This window comes from Lynx canadensis, chromosome A2 (assembly GCF_007474595.2).
Source record: "Lynx canadensis isolate LIC74 chromosome A2, mLynCan4.pri.v2, whole genome shotgun sequence".
Taxonomy (NCBI): domain Eukaryota; kingdom Metazoa; phylum Chordata; class Mammalia; order Carnivora; family Felidae; genus Lynx; species Lynx canadensis.
Window position 1 is genome coordinate 17,654,837 of NC_044304.2, and position 13,080 is coordinate 17,667,916.

The window sequence follows — 13,080 nt, forward strand, 5'->3', positions numbered from 1 at the left end:
TTTAGAACTTACACCCAGGCTCTCGGGGGGAGTCTCAAAACCCCACTGGCTGCTCTACTGTAGGCCCTGCCCCAGAGTCTCTGGCGTGGTTTAAATGTCCACCTAGACTTCTAACACCCTTGCGGTTCTAGCCCTGCTCTCTACTTCTGTCTTCTAAAAACCCTGAGAACACTTGGAGGAGTGTCTTCGGGGAACCCCAATGATTTCCACTCACCCTCTCACCCTTTGCGACGGTACTTCCAGGAGGCCCTGGGGGTCCAGGAGCACCAGCCCTGCCCTGAGAGGAGAGAGCAGGTAAGGAAGCAGTACTCTGGTCAGGGGGCAGAGGACAGGCGTGGGGAGGCACTCACCGGGAGGCCGGGGGGGCCAGGAGGCCCGGCTTGTCCTTTCAGGCCCTAGGAAGGGTGATCAGTGAGCCCTGTGCCACCAACCTCCCCCAGCCACACTGACCCCCAACCATCCTCTGCCCCCAACTAGGGTCACTCACCATCTCTCCACGTTCCCCTTTCTGACCCTGGGGAAAGATACATTACATGAGGGTCAGAGTGGCTAGCCCCGGGTGTGGCCCTCGCCCACCCTCTCAACCCTGGACACTTACCTTTGGACAATGCAATGTGCAAGGCTCTGGCTGTGGCTGTGGACATAAGGTCTTCTTGAGGCTAGGCAATTGTCCCAAGAGTCTCCAGCTCCCTCTCCCCCACCAGTCACCCCTCCCCCAGAGGCCCCTTGCAAACCTGAGTGGCCAAGGCTGTCTGACACAGGGATGTTGCCAAACCACTGACTGCCCGGTCCAAGCTTGGACCGTCATCCACAGCAAAGAAAGTCTGGACAGGGTCCATGCCTGGCACCAAGCGACGCAACTGTTCCGGGTCAGCTCCAGCCTGGCCCAGTATCATCACTCTGAGCCCTAAGGAGGGATCCAGCAGCCTGCATGACAACCCTGCTGGAGCCAGCCCGACTCCCAGGCCCCATCCCCACCAGCCCTCCTCCTCACCAGCAGCCTGGGCCTCACGGATAGGGTTGAAGATGTCACCTCTCAAGGGCTCATCTACTAGCAAAACCATTACCCCTGGTACATGCTGGCGGCGCCCGGGAGCATCTGGTGCTAATAGGTGTCTGTGAGCAGTAACCACAGCTGTGCCTGGGAGAAAGAACATGTCAGAACCCAGGTCACCCATCTCCCAACAGGTAGGCCCCAAGAGTCCATGTACAATGCAGTCCTTACCCAGGTTGTTCCCACTTGGGTCCATGTAAGGGATGCTGCGGATCTTCTGCAGGATGATGTTAGGATCATAGGAGCTATTCAGTGGGAACAGTGGGGAGGGCCGATGACTGTAGGACAGGAGGCCAACCTGGGGTGGGGGAACACAGAGCCTGGGGAAGATGGCAAAGCAAGGATGGCAGAGCCTATCGGGGCTGGGAGGGGGGGGCGGGATATAGAGCTCAGGGAATGGGACTAAACCTGAACACTAGGGGGTCAGCAGTGATGGCAGTATAGGCAGCCAACCAACAGATGAGGAGATCTGGAGCCTGGAAAGGGCTGGGAGACAGATTGGACCAGTGGTGGAGGAGGGAAATGGTAGCTGCTGTGAAGCGTGGGATGGGGAAGGGCTGGGATAGGAAGGGGTCTGTTTGTCTCCGGGGCCAAACCTGGATTGCCTGTGGCCCAAGAGGCCCAAGCGCAGACACCAGACGCTCCAGGGCTCGCTTTACGGCCTCTGCACGATGAGCATTGTCCTGAGTGGTGTGCAGCAGGAACACCACATCCATCTGGCCATGGGGACACACTGCAGGAAAGGGGCTGAGTTACTGAAGCAGCTGGCCCATCTAGCTACCCCCTTAAGCCCCTCCCACTGTGCCCACCTTACCTGGGTTCTGTGTGACAGAGGCCTCAGGACCCCGTATACCCTCCCGGATCGGTGTCAACGAGAAGGTATAGGAGATGCCAGGTGCTAGCCCTGTCACCTGCTGGGAGTTCGAGATCCCTGGAAGTGTCTGTGAGGCCCCAGGGATGTCTGCAAAAGATAAAACCTGTTTAAACAGGAGGTCTTCCACAGAGCCCCAACTGCCAGCCCACCCCAATCCTGGCCTCCCCTTCACCTTGGCCAGGGCGTCTGAGCGGCTGCCAGGACAGAATATAGCTGGATACTCCAGACACTGGGGTCCAGGCCAGAGTCACTGAGTCAATTGAAGTGTCCACCACACGCAGTTCAGTGCTTGGCACCCGGGGTGACTCTGAAGAAGGAATCAAAAACCAGGGATCAGAGTCTATGTCCTGAGAACCCAGAAGAGAGAGAGCATCTGAAGAGGTTCTGGGGCAGGATCATCTTAGCAAAGGAAGTGTCAAGGGAGATCATGCTGGGGTCACCCCAGGTACAGGAGTGGTAAGGGGCTACAGGAGGAGTCACTCAGGGCCATGGGGTGCAGGAAACCAGTGCGGGTTATCAGTGGGGGAAACATCACACCAGGGAAGAGTGGACTCTGGGCTCACCAGTGCGTGCAATCACTTCTGTGGGGGGCCCTTCTCCAGCTGATCCCAAAACGCTCAGCCACACTCGGTATGGGGTTGCTGATTCCAGCCCATCCAGTTCATAGCTGCTGATACCGGGCCCCAAGACCCGGGACTGTTCCTGGCCACCTGGGGCAGGCATGGAAGTGGGGACCCAAGGCATGTGGGAAGATGCTACAGACGGGCATTAATGATCTCGCCCACCTCACTGACTGACCCTGCTAACCAGATCCACCCTCCTAACCGATCTTCCTCATTCTCGCTCACCCTGTTCTCTTTACTGACCCCGCATGACTGATCCCAGCGCACAGCACATCCCCCCACTGACACTGACAGACGTGGCCCACTCATTGACCTACCTCTCCTACCCCGCCACCAGCCCCGCCCCCATCGGTCCCTGACCCCCTACCGAGGGAAACCTCTCACCCTCGGGTCGCCAGCGCAGACGGAAGCCGTGTGCCCCCGGCACCGGCTGCCAGCGCAGACTCAGCGAGTGCTCGCCTCGCTGCACTACGCGAAGGGTCTCCAGGGCTGGCGGAGCCTCAGGCGCTACAGGGAAAGCAAGGAACTCAGGCAGGCTCCGCCCCCCAACTGGCTCCTAAGCCAATCCCAACCGACCCCTTTGCCCATCCCAGGCTTCATCCTTCCTTCCCCCTTTAACCCGCAGAGCACAAACCCCGCCCCCAAACCGTGGAGGCCAATCCCAGACTCGCCCCAGCCCAAGCTCCGCCTACGCGTGGTGACGACAATGGAGACCGGTGCTCCCTCACGGTCCCCCACAAGAGCAGTCACTCGCACCGAGTAGCTGACTCCGCCTTCGAGGCCCCGTATTACGGCGGAGTCCGTGTTTCCTGGGAGCATCTGCTGTCTTGTGGGGCCACCTGGCCAGGCAAGCATGGGGCAACGGTCGGGGTGGGGGTGGTTTACCAGAGAGGGCAGTCCCAGCCAGGAAGGACAAGGGCAGGGTCAGGGAACCATACCCTCGCTCCGGCCCCAGGCCAGTCTGTAGGCTGTGGCTCCAGTGACCCCGACCCAGGTGACCCGCAGAACATCACTGGAGGCATTGAGGATCTGCAGCTTCGACACACTGCCCACGGGCGCAGGGTCTGAGGGCAAAGGCAGGGGAAGGGGTCAGGGGCCACTGGATGGCTGGCAGAGAACAGGGTGGGAGTGCAAACATGGTCAACGCAGGAAGGTCTGAAGGTCAGTGTGAGGTTAGTATGGACCGGTCAGTGTAGGCAACCTCTGAGAGGGATGAGGCCAGTGCCCCAGAGTGGGCAGTGTGGGGCAACCAGGAGGTCGCTGAGGGTGGACTAAGTGTCAATGTGGAGAACTCACTGAGCAGTGATGGAGTGGTCAACTGGGGCGGGGTAGCCAGTGAGATGTGATTTCGAGCTGGCCAGGGCCCACTCACCTGTCCTCACAACCACAGAGGCGGGTGTCCCATCCACACCGGCCACATGAGGCCACACATGCACCGTGTACTCCGTATCTGGCTCCAGCCCATCCAGCTCAGCCGCTGTGGCCTCTCCAGAAACCAACTGGGATTTCTCTGGGCCTGGGAGTGAGGATGGACGCAGCTCCAGGGCTAGCTAGACTCTGCCCCCCAATTCCCCACCTGGACCTTTAATAAAAACCCCCAGCCCCTATTCCACCCAGACCTGTCCCCCATGACCCTCTAAAACTTCTGGTCCCCTCCAAAACCCCTGGTCCCCACCATGGCCTGAGTGCCAGGAGACCCTGTATCCCGTGGCACCAGGAACCCTGTTCCAGGAGATGGTGACAGATGAGCTGCTGGTCTGCGTCACATGAACAGTCCTCACTGGGCCTAGTGGGTCTGTGGGGAGAGGCAATGGGAAGTCCAATGGAGGAGGCAGTGGAGGGTCTGATGGAGGAGGTTTTGGGGAACTATCTAATAGAAGGCTGTGAGAATCTAAAAGGAGGCAGGGATCCGATGGAAGGGGTAGTTAATGGGCCAGATGGGGGAAGAACTGGGGATCTGACAGAGGAGATAGTGGGAATCTGAGGTGGCAGGTGATAGGAATCAAAGAGAAGAGGGTCTGACAGAGAAGATAATAGGGTTCTGATGGAGGTCTGAGGAGGCAGGGAGGGGGTCTGACAAAGGGAAAAGTTTAGGCCTAAGAGGAGAGCAAGGTGGAGCAGAAAAAGCAGTGGGAGCCTGAGAGATGAGGTGGTGAAAATCTGAGGGCAAAGAGAGTGGGATCTTTGAGGAGAGGCAGAGGAATCTGAAGAAGATGGGGGCTTAAGAGGCGGCAAGGGAGGCCAAAGGAGAAAGCAGGACTCTGAGGGAGAAGGCAGTGGGAATCTGAAGAGGGAGGCTGTTCTGGAGCGAAACAAGGATCTGCAAAGGGGGGCAGGGGGGTCTGAAGGGGCACTGGAGATAGCCAGTCAAGGGGCTGGGTCAGGCCCTGACCAGTGCGAGCCACGATGACCACAGGGGGACCCTCCTCTCTCCCTCGCAGTGCTGACACAGCCACCTGGTAGGAGGTTCCAGGCCGTAGCCCCATGATATCTGTGGCAGTGGATTCTGGGGGCAATGTCTGGCTGGATTCCGGACCTAGGGTCAGAGGGAAGTGTTGGCATGGCTCTTGCCTGCCCCCTCAATCCCCCAAACCCTAGTTGTCCCTCTCCACAGCCCTCCCACACACCCCACACTGACCACTGTCTGTCCTCCAGCTAATCCGAAATCCACTGGCTCCAGGAACAGGTCCCCAGGCCACCCTCACCCGTGTTGCATCTGATGCCACAACTCGTAGCCCTGGGATGGCAAGTGGGGTTTCCGGTTCTGGGGGTTAAAGGCAGAGGTCAGGGGTCAAGACCGGGACCAGAGTGAATCAAGGAGCTGTCCCCCCACAACCCTCCTGTGTGCTCACCCCGGCGGACAGTGAGGGTGCTGGCACCACCCTCACGGCTGCCCACTCGGGCAGACACCCGCACAGTGTAGCTTAGGCCAGCCCGGACATCATCCAAGTCAAAGGCTGTTTGACTCCCAGGAAGCACGAGGGTCCGCTCAACCCCTAAGAGAGAAGGCAGAGTAGGTGGGCAGGGGTCCGTGAGACACAGGGATGTGGGATGATGGCGGTCAGTGATGGACAATGACACAGGATAATGCACCAGTGATGAACGGAGATACAGGATGATAGGAGTCAGTGGACAGGGACATGGAATGTAGGATGACAGAAATCAGTGGATAGTGATATGAGTTGACAGGTCATTGATAGACAGTGATGTGGGGTGATGGGGGTCAGTACTGGATGGGGACAGGGGATGAGAGGTCAGTGTGGACAGTGGTTCCAGCTAGAGTAACAGAAGGGCAGGGATTGAGTTTGGGATTGTGGAGAAGGGCCAAAGCTGCAGGCAGGGATGCAGGGCAGGGAGTGGAGACAGATCCGGGTGAGAAGATGGGCTGAGGCAGGGCTGGGAGCAGAAAGACACCGTGACAGGCCTGGGCTCAGTTCCACCTTGGGGGATAGTCGGACAAGGAGACAGGAGCAGGCTGTGGAAACCCAGAGGTGCAATGTGTTGGGGTGAAGGTGTAGTCAGACCGCAAAAGCTGGAACTTTAATGTGTGTCCAGGTGTGGCTGTGTCCACCTCACCCTGTGTGCTGCGCACAGTGATGCGGTACTCGGTGGCACCGGGGACTGGGCTCCAGGATACTCGCACCCGCTGCCCAGGAAGCTCGGTTGCCTTCAAGTCCGTCACAGGGCCCACGGGCAGCTCTGGCCCTGTTGGAGAGCACAGCATTAAAGGCTGCCCCGGGCCCCTGTACCTTCCCCTCTCACTTGGCAAGGCCCACGGAGCCCTCACCGGTGGGGACCACAGTTGCAGGCGTGGCTACCTCGCGGCCCTCCAGCAGAGTATAGAGCGTGAGGCGATACTCAGTGCCTGGTTGCAGCCCATCCAGCTGGTAGCGGGTCACATCAGAGGGCAGTACCACCTTCTGTGGCACCCCCAAGCCTGCAAGACGACGGCATCAGGCTGGCTGAAGCCGAGCCTGACCCTGCCTGCCCGCCCCTCTCCCCTGCACTGACCACTCTCACGCCGCCATTCTAGCCGGTAGCCGCGGGCCTCAGGCACCAAGTTCCAGGAAAGGAGAATGGATGTGGGCCCCAGGATGACTGGGCGCAGGGTCTGTTCAACGGAAGCGTCTGCCCAGGGCACAGGGGATGTCAGTGGCCTCTGTGCCCTGCCCGTCTGCCTACCCAGAGTAAAGAAAGCACCCAGCCTTCTCACCAGTACGGGCAGTCAGGGAGGCAGCAGATCCTACGCTACGGCCGAGCAGGGTGCTCACAGTCACCTCGTAGTCCGTGCCAGGCTCCAGGTCACGCAGCAACACTGACCCCTGCCCAGGGCCCAGCTCCTGCTGCTGTGTGACACCACCTGCACGGGCGGGGGGGTCGGGGCGGGCACCAAGGGATCAGCGCGCCTTGCAGACTTAGGACCCTACAACCCTGTCTGACGTGCCAAGATCCCCCTCAGCCCACACTTCTCACTCACCACTGAGGACCCGCCATGTCACACGGTAGCCAGTGGCACCTGGCACACTCCGCCAGGCCACCAGGAGGCTGTGGGCAGTGGTATTCTGGATGGTCAGCTCTGGCCCCTCCAGGGCAGCTGGGGGAAGGTCCAGCAGGGATTAGTGGAGTCAGGAGTGGGAAGGGGTTACTGGGCAATTAGATGAACGGGGTCAGAGGTTAGCAGAATTGCTCACTGGTCCGAGCTGTCCCGCTCACAGCCTCCCCGATGCTGTTGGCGTAGAGGGCTACCACGGTCACTTGGTACTCAGTCAGTGGCCGGAGACCCTGCAGCTGTGTGCTGGTCTCACCAGCTGGGATGCTCACCTGCCCAAGGCCAGAGGTCACTTTACCTTGCCCAGCCAAGTCCCCAGCCCTCCACCTACCACTCCTGACATCCTTACCTCCCGCCGCTCGCCTGGCAGTGGCTGTCCCAGCCCTGTCAGAGGAGCGTACTGGACCTTGTAGCCAGTCACAGGGCCACTGGCCGCCGTCCACCGTACTCTCAAGGATTGACTGCCTGCTTCGGACAGCACCAGGTCTCGTGGCCCAGATGTCAAGTCATCAGCTGGGAAGGGTGAGGAGTCAGGCAATCAGGCAGGAGGATCAGGGGTCAGACTTAAAGTGTAGCGTTGGGGTCAAGGGTCGGGGGCACATAAGGTCAGATCAGCACTTCAAGGGCAGGATCAGAGGACAGAACCCCCAGCTTGGTGTCAGGAGCACAGGGAATGGAAGCAGCACCCTCAGGTTTGGGGAGGGAGGTCAGAGGTCTAGGTCAGGGCACAAGTGGGGGCAGGAACTCACTGGGCAAGGTCACAGGTACACCACCAGCAGTTGTGCACACTCTCCGGGAAACAAGGGGCAGCAGTGTCCTCAAGATACTGAAGTCGTTGACGAAGAAGAAGAAATCACTGGTCGGCTGTGAGGCAACTCGCTTCAGCTCCTCGGGGTCGGCATTCTTGATGCCTGAGGTGATGCCCAATCAGAGCTCAGCTGTCCACATGCCCTCTGACTGGCCCCTGCCATAGCCCACTTGTCACCCCAGATGGGTACTCACCCACAGCAAACAGCTTGACCCCCTGCCCCTTCAGCCGCTGGGCAGCCGTATCCACCAGGTCCTGCGACTTCCCATCTGTGATGAGGATGCAGACCTGGGGCAGGTGCCGGGGGTAAATCAGTGCTGCCTCAGGCAGCTAACTTGGTGGGGGGAATGGTAGGGTGGGAGATCACCTTGGGGACACCAGGTCGGGCCAGCTGGGGCAGGAAAATGTGGTCAGCCACGTGGAGAATTGCAGCCCCCGTGCGCGTGTTGCCCCCCTTGTAGCTGAGCTCACGGATGGCTCGGATCACCTCGCCCCCTGAGCCTGAGCCAAGTGCATCGAGGCCAAACTCCGTCCTGCAACAGGGGAGGGAAGGTGGCAACAGGTGGCAACAGACCTTCTCTGGCCCTGGCCTCTAAGAGGCCTCTGGGTGAGGCCTGTGAATATCAGGCCCCCTTGAGGGTCCTCTTGGTTCTGTGACTCCTGCCCTCCACCTCTGAAGCCATTAAGTTAACAAACTCCTCTGATACCCCTCTGTGCTCTGCTGGTGGCTGGAGCTCTTGGGGCTCGCTGCCTCGGGAAGCAGGATGTCTAGTTAATTAAGTAATTGTGGGAGGAAGGGTCTAGTCGTAGGGAGGTGGATGTTGGCCAGACAGGGAGGCCCTGTGTGAGGGGAGAGGCAGAGGGCTGGAACATGGAGAGTTCAGTAGGCAGGGGGCATTTGAGGCCCCTGGGCTCTCCATCTCCAGATTAGAAAAGACAGCCTCGTCTTTGGCAGGACAATAGACTGGAGGTGTCTCAGGTGTGAGGACTCTACCTGGGAGATCCCTGCCTCTGTCTCCACAGGATGTCCTGGCCAGGGGCGGGGCGGGAGGGGCGGGGAGGGTGTCTCTGGGTTCCTGAAAACCTGGCCTAGGGGTTTCGGGGCTCTCTGCTTCTGGGGGGGAAGAGTCTTGGCCAGATCTCTGGGTTCCCAGCTCCAGGGGCTACCACTCACCGTGGATCGTCGCTATACTGCACAGCAGCAAAGCGCACACCTTGTGCACTGGCTGCCCCAGAGAATGGAAGCACCAGTCCCTCCAGGAAACCACGCACTTCACGGAAGTTGCCACGGCCGATAGACGAAGAGCCATCAAGTAGGAACACGATGTCAGCAGCATAAAGGCGAGTGCAGGTCACTGGGGCAGGGAGGAGCCATCATGCTTTTTTCTTGGAGCCCACCCACCCCTCCCTGCGCTATGGTCCCTCCGCACTAGGGGCTGGGGAGGATGGAGTAGGCCTCATCAGCTAAGCCAACCGGCGCAGGCCGCCTTGGGCCTGGGAGACTTGGAGGGTGGCACGGAGGGGCCCAGAGCAGACTCTCCATGGAGGACTGGTGTGTTTAGAGAAGGGAGAGCCACGGACGCAGGTGTGGATCTGGGGGCTGGGGTTGGCCTCAAGGGGCCAGGGTGGAGTGACAGAGAGTAGGCGACCCAGTGCACATCTGGGGAGCCAGAGTTTGAGACCCATTAGAATAGGATGCCGTTTGGGAGAGCCAGCACGGGGTTGCAGCGGAGGGTTTGGGAAGTGGGGGGAGAGTTAGCAGAGATGCGGGGAGGGTCGTGGTGGTGGGGGGTCCCGGATGAAAGCCACAAGTGACAGGGTGCAGCGGCTTGGACGGCGTCCTTCCCGGCGGTGCCCACCTCTCTCCCTCTGCTGGGCCCGCACTCGGAGCGCCCCTGCCAGGATCCCGGCGCAGAGCGCGGCCACCAGGAGCGGCAGCCTCATCCTGGGTGGGGGAGTCGGTCAGCCAGGCCCCCGGCTCTGTCCCTCGGCCCGCGGCTGTGGCAAGTCCGAGCCCAGCGCTCCCCCAACCCTAACCCGGGTCTTGCCTGCCGGTCTGTCTGTCCGCCGGCTCCCGCCGCCAGCCGTTGCTGCGGTCCCGCCGCCACGGCAGAGAAAAAGTCCCTGATCCCGGGGGGCGGAGCTGCGGGCGGGGTCCCAGGCGGCCCGCCCCCCACCCTGCGTCCCAAAGGACGCCGCCCCCACCTCCCCTGCCCGACAGAGGATCTGAGTCTACTTAAGTGTAAAGCCCCCCACCTCCTGTGGCTTCCGGGACTCCCCGGGAAGGTTCTTGACAAATGCTGAGGGAAACCTCTCCAACTCTGTCTAGGGTCAGAAGTCTTGGCTGCTTTAAGGTCAGAGTGACTAGTGACATGACTGCTGGAGGCTGGAATTCAAATAGGTTCCTGGGGACAGAGGAGACAGCAGGATGGTGGTGGGGGGAGGCTGCAGCTGGAGATGACTCACCCCGCACCCTATGGGGGTGCCCAGACAAGCCTTCAGGCCATGAGTCCCGCCGGCCACTCCTGTGATTCAGCCATCCCTCTGTCTGTTGGATCTCCTGTGCCCCACCCCAAACCCCTTGACAGCCAGAACAGCCCCCAGGGAATGAGGTGCTCTGGGCTCATCCCAGGGAAACCAAGGCACCACTGGTCTGCATCTGAAAAATGCCCACCCCACCCCCTCACCCCCACCTTGGGAGGGGGAAGCCAGGAGGAGAGATTCTGTGTCATGCATATGCATACGTGTCTACCCCAGTACCCCACACCCCCTACCATGCCCTAAACCAGTCCCAGGCAGATGCCATCCAGCTGTGCCTGTAGGGACCGGGATTGTCCATATGTGCAGGGTGGGACCACCCACAGTGACAGCTCAGCTCTCAGGAATCCACCCCTTCCTGCCTACACCCCCACTGGTGGCCCTGTCCTGCTCTAAGTCCCCCTAACTACACGTTCTCATTCTGGCCTGCCAGAGTCTCCTCCTTCACTCTGTTCTTCCCAAAGACCTTCTTCCACCCATTAACCCCACCAGGCCCAGAGGCCACTGTGGGCCCTCCCTCCTTTCCTCACTGCCCTCAGGGGCCACCTGTGGCTGCCACGTTTATAACTACCCTTGCCCCACAGCTCTCCCCTTAACCAGCCTGAGTTCCCACCCATCTCCCTCGACTGGCTTCTGTGGCTGTAGACAGTCCCCTTGAACGCATCTCCAGGTCACAAATACTACCCAGAGGAGGTGAATCTTTGTACATGCGTGTCTTATAGGGGAGTGACACCAAGGCAGAGATAGTCCCAAGAACAGCAGGCCCCATTTTTTGTTTGTTTTCCTGCCAGTCCTAGAGAATTCTGAGAAGCCCACAAAGTATGTCTATACTCATCACTGCCACCGGGCCCCTTCTGACTGCCTGGCCCCAGCCCTCTCCTGGGAATCAACAGAATGAGTGGGGAGAGATGGGGACAGCACTTCATCTTCCCTGGGCTCCTTCACGGCCTGGGGTCTCTGGTATGGCCAGAGCTGGAGGCAATGAAGACCATCATGCTGTCCGTTTCCCTACTGCCCGTAAGACTGAAGCTACAGAATGACCCCTTTTATTACTGAACCCTCCCCCTCATGGGATACAGTGCTGTGACCTATGGGGCCCAGAACCTTTTTCCAAGGTCATGGTCTCCTCAGCTATGTCCCAGGACCCACACCCCTTGAAGCTATCCAGTAGGTGAGTGCAGCAGAGAACCAGACACAATCTCCCTACAGTCTCCAAGACCCTTAGCTCCTCTTGTACAGCAGAGGACACATACAGTATGGTCACACACACGGTCTAGCCTTTAGGGAGACTGGACACCCGGCTGAGAAGGTATCAGGACCATGATGTGCCCCTGAAAGGAAGGGCTGCCTGCTGCATGAGGATCTTTCAAACGGTGCTGAGAGAGGCTGTTAGGGAGGTTTGAGCACAGGTGGGGATGGGTGTGAAACGAGCTCCCAGGAGGCCCATGAGCAAATGTGACCCTCTGAGACCACTGGCTCCAACCTCCCAGCAGGCACACACACTAGGGCACAGCTCCTGAGCTCAGCTCCTTCCATCTGGGTAGTGGGGCCCCAGAGTTCTGTCCTTCTTCTCACATCCCCCAGACATTTGCTTCTCTGGCTTCAGTCACTACCTCTGCCAGGTGGCACCACATCTCTAACAGGGGCTTTATTTCAGGATTCCAGCCCCACACATCCCACTGTCCGGACACCTCCAAATTTCTCATCAGAACTGTGACCAAAGCTTGGTAGGTTATCATCTTCCATGGTACCCCTCCTCTGGGGTACCCCGGCCCCTTTGGGGCTGCTGTCCTGCTTGTCCCCTGAAGCTCGCTCCAGCTCTTCCTACAGCTGTGACCACTGCTCTACCACACTGTAGCTCACTAGTGTGCCACAGAAATCCAGCCTGAGAGTCCTTGTGCTAAGTCTCAGGCTGCCCAAGTCACTTCTCTTCCCAGTAACCTCCAATGCACCTCCTCCAACATGCCTCCAGAGTAAAGAGCAAATTCCCTGGCTTGGTGTGCAAGACCCATTAGGACCAGATCACTTCCAGGCGCTTGGGCTCTCTTGTGTGTCCAGCACACCTGGAGCCTTTGAAGACCATGCCTGGGCTTAGAAATCAAGCCCCACATTCCAGGAGCTCAAACTTTAGACCAAGATTAAGCATTTGCTGTTTCCCAGACCGGGTGTGTTGCATCTGTAAGCACCCAGGGTGGGTCTGTCAGAGTTCTGTGCTGTCCAGCAGGTTCTCTTGAGCCAATCGCACAAAGCAGGAGGATAACCTGAATCCTGGATCCAGCTCTGGGCTCTAGAAGGCGCTTGAAAGTTATTTCCTAATTGACAACTGGTGGCAACAAAGAGATGCGGGGGGGGGGGGGGGGGGGGAAAGCACTGGGGCAAGGCAAGAGTGATTCAAGAGTTGTTTTGGCCACTACAGGACTGGGAGGCTGGGTGACTTTTGAAGAGCCCACTTCTCAACAACCCTTGTCCCAGGACCCTGCTCCCAACTGACTGCCAGCAGCACTTCTCGTAGGAGAATCCAGCCTCTCATTTCCACTTCCCTCCTGGGCTCCCAGGGAACATGACGGCAGAAGGGCTGGGGACACAGGAAGAAGGGCCTACCTGCCCACCTGCTTTGTGGGACCAGGGCCTGAA

At 59.4% G+C, this 13,080-nt stretch overlaps 1 protein-coding gene across 1 annotated transcript in view; it reads right to left on the minus strand.

The window, feature by feature from the left end:
- Positions 1 to 9,852, minus strand: part of COL7A1 (collagen type VII alpha 1 chain) — a 30,860-nt gene extending 21,008 nt beyond the window's left edge. The window contains exons 1-31 of the mRNA XM_030296053.1: positions 9,768 to 9,852; positions 9,083 to 9,263; positions 8,276 to 8,441; positions 8,103 to 8,196; positions 7,850 to 8,011; positions 7,450 to 7,613; positions 7,243 to 7,372; positions 7,029 to 7,145; positions 6,765 to 6,911; positions 6,563 to 6,679; positions 6,339 to 6,488; positions 6,128 to 6,256; positions 5,404 to 5,547; positions 5,190 to 5,315; positions 4,944 to 5,087; positions 4,227 to 4,346; positions 3,924 to 4,067; positions 3,490 to 3,615; positions 3,244 to 3,390; positions 2,936 to 3,058; positions 2,492 to 2,638; positions 2,101 to 2,235; positions 1,869 to 2,015; positions 1,651 to 1,787; positions 1,226 to 1,352; positions 995 to 1,141; positions 735 to 907; positions 599 to 634; positions 488 to 514; positions 351 to 395; positions 215 to 277 (exon numbers count right to left, since the gene is read on the minus strand). Of these exons, the coding sequence (XP_030151913.1) occupies positions 215 to 277; positions 351 to 395; positions 488 to 514; positions 599 to 634; positions 735 to 907; positions 995 to 1,141; positions 1,226 to 1,352; positions 1,651 to 1,787; positions 1,869 to 2,015; positions 2,101 to 2,235; positions 2,492 to 2,638; positions 2,936 to 3,058; positions 3,244 to 3,390; positions 3,490 to 3,615; positions 3,924 to 4,067; positions 4,227 to 4,346; positions 4,944 to 5,087; positions 5,190 to 5,315; positions 5,404 to 5,547; positions 6,128 to 6,256; positions 6,339 to 6,488; positions 6,563 to 6,679; positions 6,765 to 6,911; positions 7,029 to 7,145; positions 7,243 to 7,372; positions 7,450 to 7,613; positions 7,850 to 8,011; positions 8,103 to 8,196; positions 8,276 to 8,441; positions 9,083 to 9,263; positions 9,768 to 9,852 (3,900 nt within the window). The remainder of the gene's footprint in view (positions 1 to 214; positions 278 to 350; positions 396 to 487; positions 515 to 598; positions 635 to 734; positions 908 to 994; positions 1,142 to 1,225; positions 1,353 to 1,650; positions 1,788 to 1,868; positions 2,016 to 2,100; positions 2,236 to 2,491; positions 2,639 to 2,935; positions 3,059 to 3,243; positions 3,391 to 3,489; positions 3,616 to 3,923; positions 4,068 to 4,226; positions 4,347 to 4,943; positions 5,088 to 5,189; positions 5,316 to 5,403; positions 5,548 to 6,127; positions 6,257 to 6,338; positions 6,489 to 6,562; positions 6,680 to 6,764; positions 6,912 to 7,028; positions 7,146 to 7,242; positions 7,373 to 7,449; positions 7,614 to 7,849; positions 8,012 to 8,102; positions 8,197 to 8,275; positions 8,442 to 9,082; positions 9,264 to 9,767) is intronic.
- Positions 9,853 to 13,080: the final 3,228 nt, after the last annotated feature.